At 42.1% G+C, this 20859-nt stretch overlaps 1 protein-coding gene across 2 annotated transcripts in view; it reads left to right on the top strand.

Moving 5' to 3' along the window:
- SVEP1 (sushi, von Willebrand factor type A, EGF and pentraxin domain containing 1) overlaps positions 1-20859 on the top strand; it is a 203651-nt gene that overhangs the window by 120233 nt on the left and 62559 nt on the right. For both annotated transcript variants that reach the window (XM_075560297.1, XM_075560298.1), the window contains exons 19-25: positions 1189-1350; positions 1741-1832; positions 2874-2970; positions 5868-5981; positions 8693-8806; positions 10506-10707; positions 15419-15576. In XM_075560297.1, coding sequence (XP_075416412.1) covers positions 1189-1350; positions 1741-1832; positions 2874-2970; positions 5868-5981; positions 8693-8806; positions 10506-10707; positions 15419-15576 — 939 coding nt within the window. The remainder of the gene's footprint in view (positions 1-1188; positions 1351-1740; positions 1833-2873; positions 2971-5867; positions 5982-8692; positions 8807-10505; positions 10708-15418; positions 15577-20859) is intronic.

Genomic DNA, 20859 nt, shown 5'->3' with positions numbered 1-20859 from the left:
TAGAATAATAATAAAAGTAAGATTTTCCAATATACAATTATGTAGGATAAATAAAACTTTCTAATAAAGAATAACTCAAATACACATGAGAATAACAATGCAATTCCATCTCATCTTCAAATCAAATTTTCAAATAATAATTACTAATGCTGTTGGGTAAAAAATGAGATGATATCATACACTGTTGATGTCACTATTGGTGGGAGCAATTTTTCATATGAGGTTTTTTTTTAGCAGTTTTACTGGAACTTAATCCATATATTATAGAATTTAGTGATTCAGTCCTACCAAGAAGAGTTGTGCAATCATTACCACAATCAATTTTAGAACATTTTCTCCTGTCTTGTACTCATTGTTATTGCCTTCTCATTTCCCATCAACTTTCCCTGGCATACCCTCAAGAAACCATTATTCCAGTACTGTCTCTCTAGATTCACCCATCCTGGATCAAGAAACAAAGGAACACAGAAGCTAACAACAATAGTAAATGAAAATGGAGATGAATTGCTATTGGAAAGGAAGCGGAACATTTTAAAAAATAGAACGACTTTAAAATGTATCCTCCCAAGAGAGAGATCAAAGATAAGATTAAATTTTAACCTACCTACATTTGGCATGATCCACTTCCCAATGTACTCTGCACAACAGCAAGACTGTTCACATCCCTGACATGACTGGTATTATATGTCAATGGCTTGGATTGTTTTTCATATTTTTCAACCTAAAAATCCTACTACTTGTGATTTATTCCAAGGAAATCATCAGAGTTGTATACAAGATGTATGTAGAAATTTGCATTACATTAGGAAACAAAGGAGAATAACCTGCATATCCAATAGTGAAGAAAAGGTTAGCTCAGTTATGGTCAGTAGATATCATCACATCATACTTATTAAACATTATGTTACAAAATATTATTTGATGCTTTGAGAAAATACTTATGATACAACATTAAGTTGTATCAAAATACAATATTACATGGCCAATTTTAATTTTTATTGGGTTAAGGTATACTATTAAGACAGAAAAGAAACCCAGAAAAATACCTTCAGAGTGATAGATAATACAAATATTGAATGTGTGGAAGTCATATTAGGAATTGTTTGCTTTCTTATAACCAAAGTACCATGTTCCTTATAAATAATGTGTGCTACTTTAAATGCACATATGATGTTTTTATCTTTGCAGTACCTTGTCCGGTGGGAGAATTCTCTCGTTCTGGGTTAGAGCCGTGTTATCCGTGTCCTCACGACTACTACCAACCCGCCCCAGGGAAGTCCTTCTGCTTAGCGTGCCCCTTTTATGGAACGACCGCGTCCCGTGGGGCTAAGTCTATTGCTGACTGTTCCAGTAAGGTGACACCCTTAACTCCCTGCGTAATCGCGTATTGGAGACTTATGTTTGCTTGTTTCTATGGTAACAACAATTCTGAATATTAGTTATCTGGACTTGTTCAATTTGTTCTTTTGAGTTTTGTTTGGGAGACATTGAACTTGATGATTTCTAAATCTCTTTCTGAGAGTTTACGACTGGATGAAATATGCTATCCATGTCTATACTGCCTATTTAAAAAAAACTAACAAACTGAAGCAAGATATTGGGGCTTTGCCCGCTCTGTGAACCAGAATTTTGACCACAGATAGGATCTAGACATAGTCGATTTGGTAGTGACAGTCTATTTAATGGCAGTAGCTACACGGGCGGGCATGTTTTTCTAATGTTTCCTGTTCATTTTCTTAGCGTTTAGTTCGGTTTTCCCTGCAGCCGAGGAGAGTTTAATGCCGGTTCCCTCTCCTGGACACATGAAAAAGAAGTATGGCATCAGCAGTCAGGCAAGTCCATTTTCCAGTTACAACACTTTCTGTAGAGGAGAGCGTGGGAACGAACCTGTCACGGAGTTGTCCCATAGAAGACAAGTACTAGGATTGAAACTCAAAGAGTCAAGAGTCATGAATATTATCAATGAATAAATTCAGTTACTTGTGACTACCTTCGTGCTATCTTAGAAGTACCAACATCACCAATAGCAGCAGTTTCCTCCCAGCTACGTCTGGAAGTTGAGACTGTAGCTGTGGGGCCGTGTTGCTCACTGGCCACAGCACCAGCCATCGTGTGATTGAGAGAGCAGCTGGCTGACGCAAAGGCCTTTTCCGATGGGCAGAAAACATTCACTTCCATGAAATTTAGTTAATTCCTTTTCTTCTGGGGATAAAAAAAAAAGAATCTTTTAGCTGCATACAGCCTGTGTTTTGAAAATAACTGAATCAAAGGTTTTCTTTCTTTTTGCGTAAAGACCAGTTGCTAAACCTGATTGGCTTGGTTGATTTAGAAATTGCTCAGCATCCACTTTGCCCGATGCCACGAATTCTTTGGTCTTTATCATTGAGGACGTTTCAAATGTTTCTTGTTTCACCTTCTTAGAGTCTAGTCCAAACGAAACAACTTGTACGAGAACTTGAGCCTCGTAACTATGAAAAGTGTGGGCCACCCTGCATCAGTGGCTCTCAATCCTGGAGAGAGATTTTAACCCACTGACCAAATTTGAAAATAAGGATGTACAAAATTTGTGATTTAGATGGCCCTGGATGGGACCTGGCTTTGGTACGTTTTTAAAACGTCCCAGATGGATTGTAATGGGCGGTCATGATTTAGAAGCACTGCTTGGGTTTTCCAGAACATTACTTAAGAACCACCCAGGGCTTTTGGGTCATGGACGGCAGTTTCTAACACTGTGCCAACAGTAGTTCAGCTGACCTCACCTGGAAACTGGGCCTGGCTGTCTAACGTAACAAACCCACTGACTCCCCAGTTAGAGTGTTTTGAAATGAATAGAGCATCTTGTCTCTGAGAGATTTCTTTTCTGCCACTGGTAGGTTTTCCATGAATGTTTCTTAAACCCTTGCCACAATAGTGGAACCTGCCAACAACTTGGGCTTGGTTATGTGTGCCTCTGTCCATCTGGATACACAGGTAAAATATAATATCTTTTCATGTGAAATAATTGTGACTTTCAGTGCCAAACTGCGTAACACTGAGAATAGACCCTATAAGATGCATTGTTGCTACGAGGTAGTGCCTTGTCAATTCTAACCCATAGTGACCCAACCTGAGAGGGCAGAGCTGCCCAAGGTGTTTCCTGGGCTCCTATCTGAGTAGGGAGCCAGTCATCAGATATCTTTTTCCTTGCAGCTGCTGGGTGAGTTCAAACTGCCTGCCTCTCATAACAAGCTGAGCACTTAACCACTGAACCGCCAGGCTCTGTGAAAGATGCATTAGATCTTATCGATGCCCAAAGTCGTGCTTGAAGTGTATAAACAAATAGGTGAAATAAACTATATGTATCTCACATTCTGGAGAATAAAGAATCACGTTAAAAGTCTCTAGAGAGTTTGCTTTTTTTAAAAGTTTCTAAAAAATGTCAAGTCATAACCCATGATTTAAATTCGAAAGCAGTTTCAGGTTCATGTCCAAAATTTTATTCTAATGCAAATACAACAGATTGTCCTCCTTTGAGTGCCTGCCCTTCTAACCAAAACCCCTTTCTCTCCTTTGCTGTGCATGAGTGAAAGTTCTTGGGAACAGTTATGGTGGGTTTTTTTTGTTTGTTGGTTGGTTTGATTTTGCTCTTTTTATAAAGGGCTTTTTGGAGGCTGTGCTTATGAAAACAATATTGTTTTGAACTTGATCCTATAGTGTAAGAATTATTTCTTCTTGTGGTTAGGTTCACATTTCAAATAATAAGCTATTATTATTATTTGGTCCAAATAATAAGCTGCACTTTGCATGGAAATTACTGCACATACTCGCTGTATTGCTCTATACAGTAAATACACCAACATGAAAGATGTAATAAGAAAAATATTGCTTAATAAAAGATTTTACCACACAAAGAATAAAATTGGAAAGTAAGATATTGCTCTAGATGATCGACAACCTGAGCAGTGCATTTATTGCAGCTTGCTTGGGTGCTTGTAGATGTGAGTGTGTGTTTGTATCTTTATAAAATCTTCTCATATTGACCTTCTGTAAGAACAATAGATCTTGCTCTAGAATGCTACCGTAAGTGGTACTTGAGCAAGGGTATGGTATAATTCTCAACCTTTACCATGTGTCACTATTGTCTGGGCGGTTTATTGTTTATTGAAACACAGAGTGCTGGATTCCACTCCCTGAATTTCTAGTTCAGTAGGTCGGAGAAAGGCCAGACTGTTTGTATTCAGTTTCTAGATCACACGGACCTGACTGATGGGACCGGGACAACAGGAGAGCACAGGTTTCAGTCTAAGCTAACCCACACGCATTGTGCCCTCTCTGGGCAAATGCACCCCCTCTAAGACACTTGCACACGAGCTGAGAGCTGGCAAGACTTGGCCTGACCCATCCCCTCTGCCAGGTGACCTTGGTAGCCAGTAAGACAGAAAAAGCACGGATGCCTTTGAATTGGGTCCCGAGTGTGGCTACGAGAATTACCATGAACTGTCAGAAGCACAACAATCTGTCTTAGAAGAACAGCCAGAATGCTCCTTAGAAGAGAGGATGGGAAAACGTTGTCTCACGTAGGTAGGACAGTTATCAGGAGTGACCGTCGCCTGGAGAAGGACGCCGTGCTTTAGGACAGAGTCATCCAAAGATGGATGGACAGAGTGGCTGCCAAAGAGCACAAACAGAGCCATGATGAGGCTGCCAGGGTTTTGTTTTGTGCCACCCAGTGCCCCTGTGAACTGGCGCCCTCTCCAGCACCTAGCAACCATAAGAACAACCACCGCAACCGGCTCTCAACCTGGGGGTCGCAACCCCTCTGGGAGTCCAATGACCCTTTCACAGGGGTCGCCCGATTCATGACAGTAGCAAAATGACAGTGATGAAGTAGCAACAAAAATAATGTTATGGTTGAGGGTTGCCACCGACATGAGGCACTGTATGAAAGAGCCACGGCATTAGGAAGGTGGAGAACCACTGCTTTAGATGCAGCCCAGGTGCAACAAGAGGCAGAAGGTTGGTAGTTCATACCCACTGGCAGCTCTGCGGGAGCTAAGACCTCATGTTCTGCTCTTGTGAAGATCATACCCTAAGAAGCCCTATTGGGCAGTTTTACTCTCACATAGGATCATTGCCAGTGGAAAGGGACTTGATAACTCACAATGACATCAATGTTTCACTTTGGAATTAACCTAATTTCGGATCCCATTTTATACTTCCAGTGTTCCCTTTTCTTTTTAATCCCTTGTACCCCGTGTATAATCTTTTGCTATCTTGAAGGCATCCTTGTAAGGACAGCTTTAATCTGTCTCAAAAGAGAAAGTGTCTTCAATCAAAGATTAACTAGACGGTAACATTTGACAAATATTTTCTTTTTCCTTCACCACTGCCCCTCTATCCGTGTAGATTGTTGTTGTTGTTGATGTTGTTGTTGTTAGGTGCCAGCGAGTCGACTCTGACTCATAGCAACCCTGTGTGCAACAGAACAAAACACTGCTTGGTCCTGTGCCAGCTGTACAATCGTTCTCTTATTTGACCCCATTGTTGGAACCACCGTGTCAATTCATCTCGTCGAGGCTTCCTCTTTTTGGCGGCGCCTCTACTTTAGCAAGCGTGATGTCCTTGTCCAGGGACCGATCTCTCCTGACAACACGTCCAGAGGATTACACCATCCTTGCCTCTGAGGAGCGCTCTGGCTGCACTTAGTCCAAGAGAGATTTGGTTGTTCTTTCGGCACTCCATGGTATTTTCAATATTGTTTGCCAGCACCATGATTCAAAGTCATCAATTCATTCAGATTCCTGGGATGTTTACTGGTAAACAAGTAGGGTTTTGTTTCTGTACACTGCTCTCTTTGGTCAGCCTTTGTTGGTTGGTTTGCATCTTAGGCTTAAAGTGTGAAACAGACATTGATGAATGCAGCTCACTGCCCTGCCTCAACAACGGAATTTGTAAAGACCACGTTGGTGACTTCCTTTGTGAGTGCCCTTCTGGTTACACAGGTAAGAGACATGTTTCCCGTTTTATAATATAAACCTGGGAATCATGGAAAGCTTTACTGCTGAGATATTTTAATGCCATATTAGACTATACTCAAAACACACTGAAGATGTATACAAGTATACTCGAATATTAAGTTATTTATATGCCTTCAGAAGTGTTATTTTCATGAGTTGTCTTGTTAGGAGAGTAAGAATAAAACTTCTTCAGATTTATAAAACAGGCAGCCCTGGTTTTGAACCCCATCTTCATCCATCACATATTTTGACTTTTCATCATATTTAAAAAATGGCTGACAGCAAATAAAGAAAAATGTGTTGTATATTTCTTGTCCAATAAACCTGTGAATGGTTTTTATTATAGAGATTACACACACACACACACACACACACACACACAAAGTCTAGCTAAAATTTGGTCCTCCCCTAGTTCCTCACTAGGAGATTAAGTTATGTGATTACTATATGCTTATTTCTATGTGTGTGTGTGTGTGTGTGTGTGTGTGTGTGTGTGGGTGGGTGTTGTGACTATTTCTAACTGTGAACCTTAGGCATTTGTATCCCGGATTGTGATGGGTCCCTTCATCTCTCGATTTTAACTTAAATGAATAGGCACATATTTAAATGCATTTATCATTTAAGCCAGAGAAGTGAGTTTTCCAACTCATCTCCCAGAAAACATACACTGATTTTTGTCAACTTTGTTCAGTCACATGATAATTATTATAGCTATAACTTGATCCCATGCTATAAAACATAATATATTATTTTATAAATAACAAAATCTCATAATATGACTGTGTGACATGATGGGAAAATATCTACATCATCCAGCATTGTACAGAACCCATCAAAGTATTGCTATAATACTAAAACATGTCTGAATATATATTTAAATCATGTGGTATATAATTTTCTCTACTTTCCTACATCCTATAAAATTATTAAGCATTTTAAAGGAGCCAGAATCTAATGACTTTATCATGCAAAAATGATTTTAATAAAGAAATGAACATGTGAATAGCATTATTCGTAAGAGTAATCATTAAATCACCTCTGATATATTTTCTCCATTTGGAATGCATTCAGCACTGATAATCATAGCCATATGTGAAAATACATTGATTTCTAACAGTAGACTCTAACAGTAGACTGTATGGAAGTTAAGTTCAAAGGCCTCTATGTAGGAGAAATTCTACAGAGGAGCAACAAGACCGCCTTTGAAAAGACTTTAAGTCAGCAATCGAGCAGAGAGGCATGTAGTCTTGTAAGCCTCCTGGGTCAGGTACACCAGCAAGAGCTGGCAGGTAGGGGCCATGACGCACACACCTTGAAGCAAGCCCCACGCTGCTTGCCTTCTGAGAGCCATGCAGATGCTGAAACCACCAGAGGAAGCTAAAGATCCGCACACTCTCTACCCCCCACCCCCAGACTGTGTGTGCAGCCACTGGGTCTGTAACCAAATAAACCAAAGCCAAACCCACTGCCGGAGACTCGGTTCTGCCTCATAGCAACCCGGTAAGACAGAGAAGAACTGCTCCTTGGGGTTTCTGGGACTGTAAATTCAGGCAGCCAGACGTATCTGCCTCCTACAGAGTGTGATGCTTAACCAGACGTGCCACCAGGGCTCTGTATCACCTCAGAGCTCACTCCATTTCAAGATTCTCTCACACTTTCCCTCCCATCCTCTTTGCCACGTGTGCATGGTTGCAATTTGCTCAGGCATATGAGAAAGTTGCCGCTCCTCTACACGTTTCTGTACCTCTTGAGATTCTAAATCTGAATCTCAAGTCAGTGACATGTAGCGTTGAATCCTACGGGGGGCCTGTGTCCAGCATGGTAGACACATACTTTGGGGAAAGTAGATGCGTGCTTCTACATCAAAATATATATTTATTGGACATGACATGAATTGTGTGGCTCTATTATGAAAGGCCAAAAAAAGTTTACACTTACTACACTCTAAGTAAAAAATATAGATGGTATCTTTATTTTTATCCATCTCTAATATAAACTTTATCTTTATTTTGATTAGCTCTATTCTCTAAAACTGACTGATCGGTGGAATTTGCCCTTAGCACATCTTCATGTTGTTATAATACATAAATTATTAGTTAACAGGATTTCAGTAGTTGTTGACTTAAGCACTCTGACCTCTTCAACTTAAGGAGTTTTTGTATATTTGTACTTGAATCTGAAACTTGTAGGCTCATTCCTGTCCCCGGCTGCGTAAATGCCATAGACCTATGCGTGTCCTATTTTCTACATCCATCAAAGCAAGGGTTTGAATGATATATCAGTTCCACTCACATAATGTCCACCTGGAAAATGGGACAGTTGCTTAGAAGTTTGACTCTTTTCCCAGCGTACAAAACCAAACAACTTCTTTCTTTATGCAATGTCTTTCTCTCATAGTCATTTCAAACTTTCTATTACCTCTCATCTGTAAAGGAATAAACAATCCAACGTGGTCAGCCACTAACAAAAGAGTAATAAGTAATAAACAAAATTATGTACATTATCCTCTTAAGTAATAAATATGACTGTTATTCCTGGCTGAAAATGGTATGAAATTTGTTGGGTATTTTGAAAATAGCAAGATGCTTCACAAACAGGTAAGCTATTATTCCTAATTGCTCAGCTGACACCTGAAGAAAACTATTGGTCTTAAAGTCCTCTGAGGCTTCTGCTCGGTGATTCTGTGCTCCTTCCAGGTCAACTCTGTGAAGAAAATATAAACGAGTGTCTTTCCAGTCCTTGTCTGAATAAAGGAACCTGCGTGGATGGGGTGGCTGGCTATCGCTGCACCTGTGTGAAAGGATTTATAGGTACCATGTTGTCATTTCATATTGTCTTAAAATTCTGTTGAGCACGGATTATTACATTGACTGATACTTTCTTTGAATTTTGAAAGGGCTTTAGAAGAGCTACAAAGGGTTCCAAAAGAGTTCAATCGATTCCGTAGTCTCTTTGGAAGTAGAATAGTGTTTCATCCAGACAACACATGTTAATTCCATCATATGATTAACAGTGCAGATTTCAAATCAGCAACCAATCTAAAAAAACATCAAACTATTGCTCATAGAAATTACCTAGGAGACATGACATTCTGAGCCTGCCTTGGCCTTGGACTTACATCGGACTCAGAAACCTGCACTCATTCACACAGACGAGGGGGCACTGGACTAACGAGGATTCTCTTCAACTCAAAAGAAGAAAGAGAGATCCAACCAGATTTGGTTGTTCATAATATCTGCTGATGTGATACAAAGGGATAAACTAAAATGATTAAAAGTTGATGAGACTTTCCATTGTAATTGATTTATCATTTATCATTTATTTATTATTTATAAATTGATGAAAATAAATTATGATTGGAAATCAATATGTAACTATTTTAAATATTATATTTATTTTTTACTATAAATAAAAATCATAACCAAATAGCATTTGACTCACAATAGTAATATAAAGTATCATAACCAAATAGCTTTTAACTCACAATAAAGTAAATTATACTTAAACATATTTAACCTATAAGATTTTTAAAATTTTACTGGAAGACAAAAATCTTTAAAAATTGAGACACATTATTGAAGGGAAAGTTTCAAAATTGTAGTTGAATTTCTCCCAAATTAAATATACAAGATCTCAATAAATATGATTGAATACAAAAGATGACACAGGACCAGACAGTGCCTTGTTCTGGATGGTCCTTTGACAAAGAACAACTTTAATGCAGAATATTTAACAACACAAGAGAATGGTTATTGATAAATGAAAAAATAATCAGGTACAGGCAATATGAACAATAGGATTCTGTTTTGTGCATATATACTGTGCGCAGATATATCTGAGAGTAAACATAATTTTTATTTTCTTTCACGAGCTGTCTTGAGTTTTCATATTTTCCTATTTTAATTTACTAACCATTTGAGTCTTCCATCAATTCAGCATTTTTGCATAGAAGTGGGCTAGGGGTTGGGAGCTAGAGGAGGAAGGGGGAGAGGCAGGAGTAGGTGTGGGAGAGAAACAGAGAACAAACCTTTCAAGCCAGTTCTTTGGTCAATAAAGAACTGATGTGAGGTCCAGTCCAGGAAGCATGGCCACCAGGTAAAACACAGGAAGACCTTCTCAGCCACAACCAGAGGCAACCCTGGTGAGGAGGAACTGGGCTTCCCAGAAACCAGGAAAACAACTTCCAGGCAAAGCAGACCATGGTTTCTCCAAAGGCACTGACAGAGCAGGGGGCAATCAGATGGAGCAATCAGCAGTCTCTCAATGAAATGTTCACTACTCATCTTAGCGTCAGAAAAGGGTGAGATAGACTTTTTTATTTTTAAAAAGAGCAGATTAAAAAAAATACAGAATTCAAAAATTAGAGTTCATGAAAGAATTGGTTCTCAGATCAGTTTGCTAGTCTGTGGCTTTGCTTCTCAGCAGGGTCCATTCCTTAGTCAACACCTTGATTGCAGTTTTCCCTGGAGTCAATGATTTGGATTCTTTGTCCTCCTTACCCATCCGCAGGCCTGCACTGTGAAACCGAAGTCAACGAATGCCAATCGAACCCATGCTTAAACAATGCAGCCTGTGAAGACCAAGTTGCGGGGTTCTTGTGCAAATGCCCACCTGGGTTTGGGGGTACCTGGTGTGAGAAAAATGTGGATGAATGTCTCAGTCAACCGTGCAAAAATGGAGCTACCTGCGAAGATGGTGTCAACAGCTTCAGGTAAAAGACTGGCTTGTCCTTCTCACTGGTTATATTTTCTTACCTGTTGAGTCATGCTGCAGCCTCTGTGAAGTCTGACTTTGAGTTCTGAGTCAGTCACTGCCCCAAAAAGTAGCCCAAATTCAGGCTACAGTAGAATCCACCCTCCACTTGAGAACCTGTCGCTAAGACAGGGGAAACACTAGTAGTTTAAAATAGGGAAGATGCAGTTTTTAAGTTCCCCAATGATCCTTATGCGCAGCCAAGTTTGGAAACCACTGTTCTACACTTAGGAAATCACAGAAAATGAAATAACTGCACAGAAGCATATCGTCTAACACTAGATTAGATGAAACCCATATTTTTGTGTGTTTGATAGCGTATCTGAAGTTCACACAGTAGGTTAAATCAGAAGGAATTGAGTAGTTGTATATCACAATGCCGATCTACAGATTATATCCAGGTTTTCAGACTTGGTTTAAGAGTTTCATAACCCGAATAGAAACTTAATTTAACTGGAGTGTGCAAACAAATAAAATACTAAAAGCTGTGCTTATGTAGACGGAAGTAGTGGTTTTGCAGGGGGAGAGGCTTGGGTTTCCTAAGGCAGCTCCTAGGGTATGCCTAGACTATTTTAATGCTTACATCGTCCCACCATTGTTATCAAGACAAATCTCTACCACCCGTGCCCCTGCCAGACACGTGCCTTCTACTGAAGATAGGACAGCCCTGCACGAGAAATCCCAGAAAACTTTATTGTCTTCAAGACAATAAATTCCTGGCTCTCTAAATTTGTGAAAGTTAATTATTTTCTTAAAAACGTCTTCGTCAGTGCAAGATTTCCCAAGCCTTTTCATCACGGTCACTCAACAAATGGCCAGGCCGCTCTCGAGAATTGGGAAGGCTCTTCGTCCAGTGAGCTGCTTAGGGAGGGGAGATTTCATCAGCGTGGCACCAGCTGAATGCTCGCTCTTTGCATCCTGTGTGTGGCAGCACCCGCATCACAGACAGAGAGAAATATGCAGGTGAAGCTAAGAACAACCAGCCTTTCAAGTTCTCCCTAGTATTCAAAACAACCGAACATCAAATTTACCTCAATTCTAACAAGGAAAACAGTGAAGATAAATGCCCCTAATCCAAATGCAGGTTATCACCAACGTGGATTTGTCTTCATAATGGAAGATGTTGGAGTGATTTCAAACCCAGAAAATCAATTGTATAATCCCCCTGATTCCAACGCAGGTTTCAGTGGGAGGGGTTAATAAGTATATCAGTTGCCATTTATTGAACAAGTCCCTCTTAGTTCTGAAATCTTTCAAAGGTAGAGAAAAGTACACATGAAAGCAAAAAGAGTAATGGAAGCCATATGGAGCCCTGGTAGCACTACTGGGTAAGTGCTGGAGTACTAACCGCCAAAGTTGACAGTTCAAACCCTCCAGCGGCTCCACACAAGAAAGATAAAGGTATATGGTCCCATAAACTCACTCTCTGAAACCCTATATTGGGCGTGGCGAGCCCAAATCCATGCTCAGTAGGCTTCTGCTTTCACTCTTGTTTGTTTATTCATCGCTGTGATTTTTCATATATATATGTCACATCTTTTTTTTAAACATTTTATTAGGGGCTCATACAACTCTTATCACAATCCATACATACATCAATTGTATAAAGCACATTTGTACATTCTTTGCCCTAATCATTTTCAAAGCGTTTGCTCTCCACTTAAGCCCTTTGCATCAGGTCCTCTTTTTCCCCCTCCCTCCCTGCTCCCCCCTCCCTCATGAGCCCTTGATAATTTATAGATTATTATTTTGTCTTATCTTGCCCTATCCGGAGTCTCCCTTCACCCCCTTCTCTGTTGTCCGTCCCCCAGGGAAGAGGTCACATGTAGATCCTTGTAATCAGTTCCCCATTTCCAAACCACTTACCCTCTACTCTCCCAGTATCGCCCCTCACCCCCTGGTTCTGAAGGTATCATCCACCCTGGATTCCCTGTGCCTCCAGCTCCTATCTGCACCAGTGTACAACCTCTGCTCTATCCAGTCTTGCAAGGTAGAATACAGATCATGGTAGTTGGGGGGAAGGAAGCATCCAGGATCTGGGGGAAAGCTGTATTCTTCATCGGTGCTACATCGCACCCTGACTGACACATCTCCTCCCCTAGACCCCTCTGTGAGGGGGTCTCCAGTAGCCGACAAATGGGCTTTGGGTCTCCACTCTGCACTTCCCCCTTCATTCACTATAGTAAGATTTTTTTTTTTGATGATGCCTTATCTCTGATCCCTTTGGCACCTCGTGATCGCACAGGCTGGTGTGCTTCTTCCATGTGGGCTTTGTTACTTCTGAGCAAGATGGCTGCTTGTTCACCTTCAAGCCTTTAAGACCCCAGACACGATCTCTTTTGATAGACGGGCGCCATCAGCTTTCTTCGCCACAATTGCTTATGCACCCGTTTGTCCTCAGCGATCGTATCATGGAGGTGTGCACCCAATGATATGATTTTTTGTTCTTTGATGTCTGATAACTGATCCCTTCGGGACCAGGTGATCACACAGGCTGGTATGTTCTTCCATGTGGGCTTTGTTGCTTCTGAGCTAGATGGCCGCTTGTTTATCTTCAAGCCTTTAAGACCCCAGACACTATCTCTTTTGATAGCCGGGCACCATCAGCTTTCTTCACCACATTTACTTGTTCACCCACTTTGACTTCAGCAGTTGTGTCAGGAGGGTGAGCATCATAGAATTCCAATTTAATAGAAGAAAGTATTCATGCGTTGAGGGAGAACTTGAGTAGAAGCCCAAGGTCCTTTGGCCACCTTAATACTAAATCTATAAATATAGACACATAGATCTATTTCCCCATCCTCATATATATATTTGCATGTATATGTCTTTGTCTGGACCTCTATAAATGTCCTTTGTCTCCTAGCTCTTTCCTCTATTTCCCTTGTCTTTCCTCCTGCCCCACTATCATGCTTTGTCTCCATCTGGGTTACAGCTATACCTCTTCTTTACATAACCTTACCCTTGATCATTCCCTACCAGGCCTGCCACTCCCCCTCACCACCAATTTGGATCCCATGTTGTTCCCTTGTCCCTGGATTTGTTAACACCACTTCTTTACAACCCCCCCCCCCCCACACACACACACCTTCCCTTATCCCAAGTCACCCTGGAACTGTTGGTCGCGTTGTTTTTCCTCAGATAGTTCATCCAGCCTGTCTTATTTAGACAGACCTGTGGAGATAATAACATGCACAAAAACAAGACAGAGGAAAACAAAGCAACAGTATACAACCAGACAACAAAACAACAACAACAAACCACTGACAAAGAACAAAACAAAACACATCAAGAAAGAAAAGCTTGTAGTTAGTTCAAGGATCATTTGTTGGCCTTTAGGAGTGATTTCCAGTCCAGTCTGTTGGGGCACCACGCCCTGGCCCCAAAGTCCACTTTCAGCATTCCCTGGGGACCTTGCCGCTCCATTCCCTTGCTGTTCCGCTGCACTCCCCCAGTGCTTTGCCTGGGTGTGGTGGGATCAGGTCAGGTGCAATTCGCAGACTGTGTCTCCGGTGCTGTCCCCTGTATCGCCCTTGGTCACTGAGGGGCATCGTGTCTCATAGTAGGGCCAGCCATATTGTCCTATCTGTGGACTGGCTGCTCTAATCAGGAAAATCATCCTCACGGCCTGGTGGGCCAGGATGTGCTCCACTCTCTCCTCTTCCCTCTTCATCTGCTGCTGTGTACTCTGATCAGATACGTCCCGGAGCTCCAGAATCAATGTCTCCCAGAGCTGCAGAATCAATGCCATCCTTTGAAACACATTCTTCTCGGGGTAGGGGCAGGAATCCACTTAATTTTTGGTGCTGGGGCCAGCCTCCCAGACCTCTCCACTGGTTCTCTACTCCACGCCGGAATGTTGCATTCACACCTTGCGGCACTGGGTTGACGTCTGATCCCTCTTTCCCTGTGGAGATATAAACAATACCCTCCCCTTGGGTGGGTTAGTGTCCCATACATCTTTTGTTTTAAACAATTTCTAAAGATCTTGTAGATTGCCTCCACCACACACACAGCACGCGCGCGCACACACACACACACACACAGAGTATTGTTTCCTCTTCCCCAGAAGTAACCACTGTTTGGAAGTTAGGGGCCACCTTCCTGATTTAGGTTTCATCATTTACTGCCGCAGTGACCCCATAAATAGCACATCGTATTGTTAAGCATGTTTTGTAAGTTATATCATGGTATACCTACCCTTTTGTAATTTGTTTAATTTTTACTTGATTGTCAAGAGTAAATGTCAGCCAGACTTGTGAATATGACTAAGGCCCTCCATGGGAGTAGTAATAATAATAATCATTGTATTACCTTATTGTTACAAAGATTGGTTGAAGGCTTAGAAAGCGTAAAGATAAAGGCAGCATTCAGAACAGTGTCTGAGCTTTTATTTCTTCCCCTGCCTCTTCTGCAGGGGCAGAAAGCACTGTGTGGGCACAATACTTCTCCTTGGCTTTCTAGTGGGTTTTACTGCTACGATTCTTCTAATGTGTCAACTGGGCTCTTGTTATGAAAACTTCTTTAGAAAGAGTTTGAGGGTGATTTTGATGTGCAAACTGTGTCTCAGCTCCTCAAGTTTCAACACCTGTTGAGGCCCCAGTTTGACAACCCTGCATCTTCCTCTGAGGCCTCTCTGCAGCTCTCTGTTATGTCATGTTTCCTTCCAGGTGCTGGTGTCCGGCCGGCTTCACAGGGCCACACTGTGAGCTGAACATCAACGAATGTCACTCTAACCCATGTCAAAACCAGGCCACCTGTGTGGATGAACTCAACTCCTACAGCTGCAAATGTCTGCCAGGATTTTCAGGCAGTAAATGTGAAACAGGTATATATGATCCCAGTGTTATTAATAGCAATAACTAAAACAGTCATTTCTCTCTTTTTACTTATACCGAGCATGACCTGTGGGCCAAACACGATGGTCACTTGGCTGGGGGGTGCTGCCCATCAGCTTGGATCAAATGGTCAAGGAAGGAAACGGGACGTTGTCTATAGAATGGCTACCATAAAAATCTATGATGATGTTCCCCCGACAGGTAGAAAGAGGATGAGGGATACTGGTGGGGGAAACAACACAGCAGAGGGGAAAGGGAGCGAACAGGTCTGGGGGAACAGAAATACATGTCTCTTGGTAGGAAAAGAGGGAGGACCACCCTCCAGAAGGATGACTGAAAATGCTTCGGGGGACTCTGGGGTGTTGGGAGTGGGCAGTGGGGAAGTGTCTTTAGTGGTACCGTGTGCACCAAATTGTCCACATTGACCTGGGCTTCTGGATGTATCCTGGGGGCCCAGGCTGGGTGCCATGAACAGCAGGGCACTGAATCCTGGATCTTCAAGGTGCACAGCATGCTCCAGATGCTGCATCAGTGAGAGCCCACACAGAACTCCACTGGGTGATCTGGACTCTACTTCAGACGCACTTGTAACTTGAGGACTTAAGTCAGAAAATACATGGTGTCTGAGTATAAGATAATATACAGCCCGGCTCTTATCTTACAAATCTAATGGGTTTGAGAGAGGTCCAATCTGCATAGAAAACTTATAGATAAAAGATAACACCAAAGTTGGGATGCAGCACCACCCTGTGTGATCATGAGGTGTTGACAGGAAAAGGTATCAGAAGTTCAAAAATGATCAACCAAATCGATGTGAAGGGCCTACCTATAAGATAATTGGACAGTTCCTCACAAAATGGCCACACACAGAGGGATGATAAATCCAGGGTGCAATATGGCACTGATGAACTACATAACTATGCTCTAGTTCCCTAATATTTCCTCCCCTTATTATGACTTTCATTTGTTTTTCCTCATTAAGCATGTTATATTTGCATATGTTCATCTGTATATTTAAAGGCATTCAGGACATGAAAGTCAAGACAGATAACCCCTTCAGATATAGTAACAGGAGTAATGGGTCCCTGAGGGTACGGGAAGAGAGGGTGGGGAGTGGGGGAATGGGGAGCTGAGAGCATTGATGTCTGCATAATCCCACTCAATGGGATTGTACACGAATGGATAGATAGGATTGTATAAGATATGGCCCCCCAAAAAGCAATTATAGGGGAAAAAAGAAGGGTTCCTGGGGGATATGGTGGGAGGGGGAGGGAACAAAGGGGAGCTGATATCAAAGAGCTCAAGAAAAAAGAAAATATTTTGAAACTTATTGTGGTAACCATTGTATAATACTGCTTCATGTGACTAAACGGTGGAATGTTATGGTATCTGTAAGAACTCCCAATAAAACAGTTAAACATAAAATTGGGGTTCAGGGGACCCTGCAGCATAGGCAGGTCAGGACCCTGAACTGTATTTGAAGCAGGTTTAACAACCCGCCCTGCACACTGGCTGCAACACATGACAGGTTTACACAAAAGGCAGTTGACACTTCTTTAAGGGTCTACAAAGAAGTAGTAGGCTATCAGCCAGCTGTTCACAGACAGGAGGGGAAGACAAGGTTGGGAACATGAAGTTGCTGATAAGTTTGCAGACTGCTGCTTCTGCAGCCTGGCCAGGGCACATGAGGCAAAGTGTCTGTTTTATCTCAGGTGGAGACAGAGGCCAGTCGCTGCTTCATCAGCTCCCCTGGTTAAGCCTTCCCACAACCTTGAGCAGTGGAAGGTTGTGGTCCTGTCCTGATTGCCCCCACATCTGAGGAAGCATAAGACAGCTGTACCAATATTGATGAACTGTTGGTAGGCGAACAAAGAGGGTCTTGATACATCAATGCCCAACATGCTGTATTAGCAAGTGTATTATTCTGGCAAACTTGTGAAGGAAACTCTATTTCCTTTTATTTGTTCATATTAGGGCGTATCTCAGAGGTGTTAGATGATTGGGGGTCACCTTCTTGAAATTGTATATCTTTTTCTATTTTTTGGTAAATGAAATTCAGAATTGATGAACCTATAGGGACCAGAGTAGAATAAAGGTTTTTGGAGGAAGGGGTGGTGGTGCAGGGGTTGTGGGGAGTAAAAAGGGAGACAATGTCAAGGAATTCAGGAAGAAAACGTATGTTTGGAAACTGGTTGTGGAAGCAACTGTACAATTCTACTTGACACAATTAAACTATGGAATGATATGACATATGTATTAACTCCCAAATAATAATAAATTTAAACACAGACACATACAGATCCAGGAATGGATTTTTGGCTCACACTAAATCCTAGCCCCAACTTAAGAACAATTAATTTTTACATTGTGGCCCTGCTCGATACTTTCCCAAAGAAAGCGAACACAGAAGATATGGTGCTATAGCAAAGTGTGGTGATGAAATTAGATGGTTTCTGGCTATCAGATCAAATAACATCTAGGGTCTTAAAAGCTTGTCTCCAAACAAGTGGCCATTTAAGTGCGATGTCAACTAACTCCACATGGAAGAGTCACACCATAATTATATACACTGACAGACTGTAAATCAAATAATCCAAAGTCGGAGGTGGGATTAGTATCAGAGCCTAAATTGTGAGACTCCTGTGTGCAGAAGGCTATGGTTGACAGTGGAAGCCCAAGATTCATTTGTGGGAACTACAGAGGACAGACACTAGCCTCAGTGAACTCCCTCTATCTGCACTCGAGGGATGGGAAGAAAGGGGCTAATAAATGAGGGCATTGGAGAGATGAATATAGAAGATCAAAGGCATCAGTCTGACTTGACCAGTTAAAACCTTGTCAATTGATCCCCCTCTGACGCATGCTGGACTGGATCTGGCGTTCAACAGTTTCTGTATTTTTGTTTTGTTTGTGTTCAAATTAGGGTGTCTCTCAGAGGGGTATGTTATCGGAGGGTGCCCTCTTGAAGCTGGTTTCTATGTTTTTCGGTCTATGAAACTGAGCATTGAGGAACCTGTAGGGACAGCAAGTACAAGAAGGATCTGGAGGTCAGGGGAAGGGTGATACAGTGGAGCTGGTGGTGGTATGGGGGAGATAATGTCGAGGGGTCCAGGAAGAAAAAGAGTGTTTGGAAACTGATCGTGGTAGCAATTGTACAATTGTCCGTGGCGTGATTGAATGATGGTGTTATATATGTATTAACTCCAAATTATTCAGTTATAAATAAAATAAAACACAGTCTTCATAATCATCCTGTAACCCGTTGTCGTCAGTGGCTGCCAAGTGAATCACTCACACCTTCCACCTAGTAGTAATCTTGTGCTTCCCTCTGTGTCCACTGAGGTGGGCATCCGATCAACTCGGTTCAATTACAAGCATCTCCACTAGCTCAGGTGAGGATGGTGACTCTTAGGAGTGTAAGGGAGGTGAAGAAAACTGTATTTCGAAGAACTCTTCACATATTTAGGAATCCTTTGATAAGCTACTTGACAGAGGTGTGAGAGTCCCTGGCTCCGGTTGCGAACCAAAAAGCTAATTCTAAACTACATTTTTTAATCGTTTTATTAGGGGCTCATACAACTATCATCACAATCCATACATACATCAATTGTGTAAAGCACTTCTGTACATTCATTGCCCTCATCATTCCCAAAACATTTGCTCTCCACTTAAGTCCCTGGCATCGGCTCCTCATTTCTTCTCCTCCCTCCATGCTCCCCCCTCCCTCACAAGGCCTTGATAATTTATAAATTATTGTTTTGTCATATCTTTCACTGTCTGACGTCTCCCTTCACCCACTTTTCTGTTGTCCATCCTCCAGGGAGGAGGTCACATGTCGATCCTTGTAATGGATTCCCCCTTTCCAACCCACCCTCCCTCCACCCTCCCTGTATTGCCACTCATACCACTGGTCCTGAAGGGATCGTCTGTCCTGGATTCCCTGTGTTTCCAGTTCCTATCTGTACCAGTGTACATCCTCTGGTCTAGCCAGACTTGCAAGGTAGAATTGGGAGCATGATAGTGAGGGGTGGGGTGGGGTGGAAGCATTTAGGAACTAGAGGAAAGCTGTATTTTTCATTGTTGCTACATTGCACCCTGACTGGCTCATCTCCTCCCTGAGACCCCACTGCAAGGGGATCTCCAGTTGCCTACAAATGGGCTTTGGGTCTCCACTCCACACTCCCTCCATCATTCACTGTGATATGATTTTTTTGTTCTTTGGTGTCTGCTACCTGGTCCCTTCAATACCTTGTGCTCACTTAGGCTTGTGTGCTTTTCCTCGGTGGGCTTTGTTGCTTCTGAGCTAGATGGCCACTTGTTTGCCTTCAAGCCTTTAAGACCCCAGACACTATCTCTTTTGATAGCCGGGCACCATCAGCTTTCTTCACCACATTTGCTTACTCACCCGCTTTGTCTTTAGCGGTTATGTCAGGAGGGTGAGCATCATAGAATGCCAATTTAATAGAAGAAACTATTTTTGCATTGAGGGAGTACTTGAGTGGAGGCCCAATGTCCTTCTGCTACCTTAATACTAAACCTATAAATAAGTGCACATAGCTCTATTTTCCCATCCTCATACTTTTTTTAAAGAGAACAAGTGATCTTTTAATTGTAGGCTTTCTTTGTTTTATTTTATTGGCTAGAGTACACAGGTGCAGAGCTGAAGTGCAGAGGAAAGAGAGACAAGCCAGAACCCCAGGGTAGGGTGGACCATTGTTCCTGTAGTTACCTCCTTTCTCTCCTGCAAGGGCGTTACTAGCCCATAGTGGTTATGCATTAGGTTGTTAATCACAGGTCAGCAGTTCAAAACCACCAGCCACACCACAGGAGGACAAAGCTTTCTACTCCCATAAAGATTTACAGAGTCAGAAACCCACAGAGGCAGTTCTACTGTGTCTTGTCAGGCTCCTTAATGTCTGAATTTTGTTTGAGTGGGTTTGGAGTTTGGTTTCTACAGGCATGCCTTAGAATCGACCATTGTTAAGAACCATGTTAAGTTCCACCTCCCCTTCCAACTATTCCGGGTCTCTGTTTCCCTTTCACCATTGAGTGCTTTTGCCCTCTCAGGTATGCACCGATGAGCATCTTCGAAGAGAATGTCCTCTGTTTGGTAAATGACATGCATTTCACTTTGAAATTGCCTCTCAAATAAGCTTACATTCTGAATGGACTTCTTTTACCCTTGTTGTTCTGTGCAGTGAAGTTGATTCTGACCCAGAACCATTGAAAGGTACCTTACATGGGCTCCAATCTGCACATTTTTCTCACTCATT

Source organism: Tenrec ecaudatus, chromosome 10 (assembly GCF_050624435.1).
Source record: "Tenrec ecaudatus isolate mTenEca1 chromosome 10, mTenEca1.hap1, whole genome shotgun sequence".
In the NCBI taxonomy this organism is placed as follows: Eukaryota; Metazoa; Chordata; class Mammalia; order Afrosoricida; family Tenrecidae; genus Tenrec; species Tenrec ecaudatus.
Note: the sequence above shows the minus strand (reverse complement) of the source record. Positions and strands in the feature narration are given on the sequence as shown.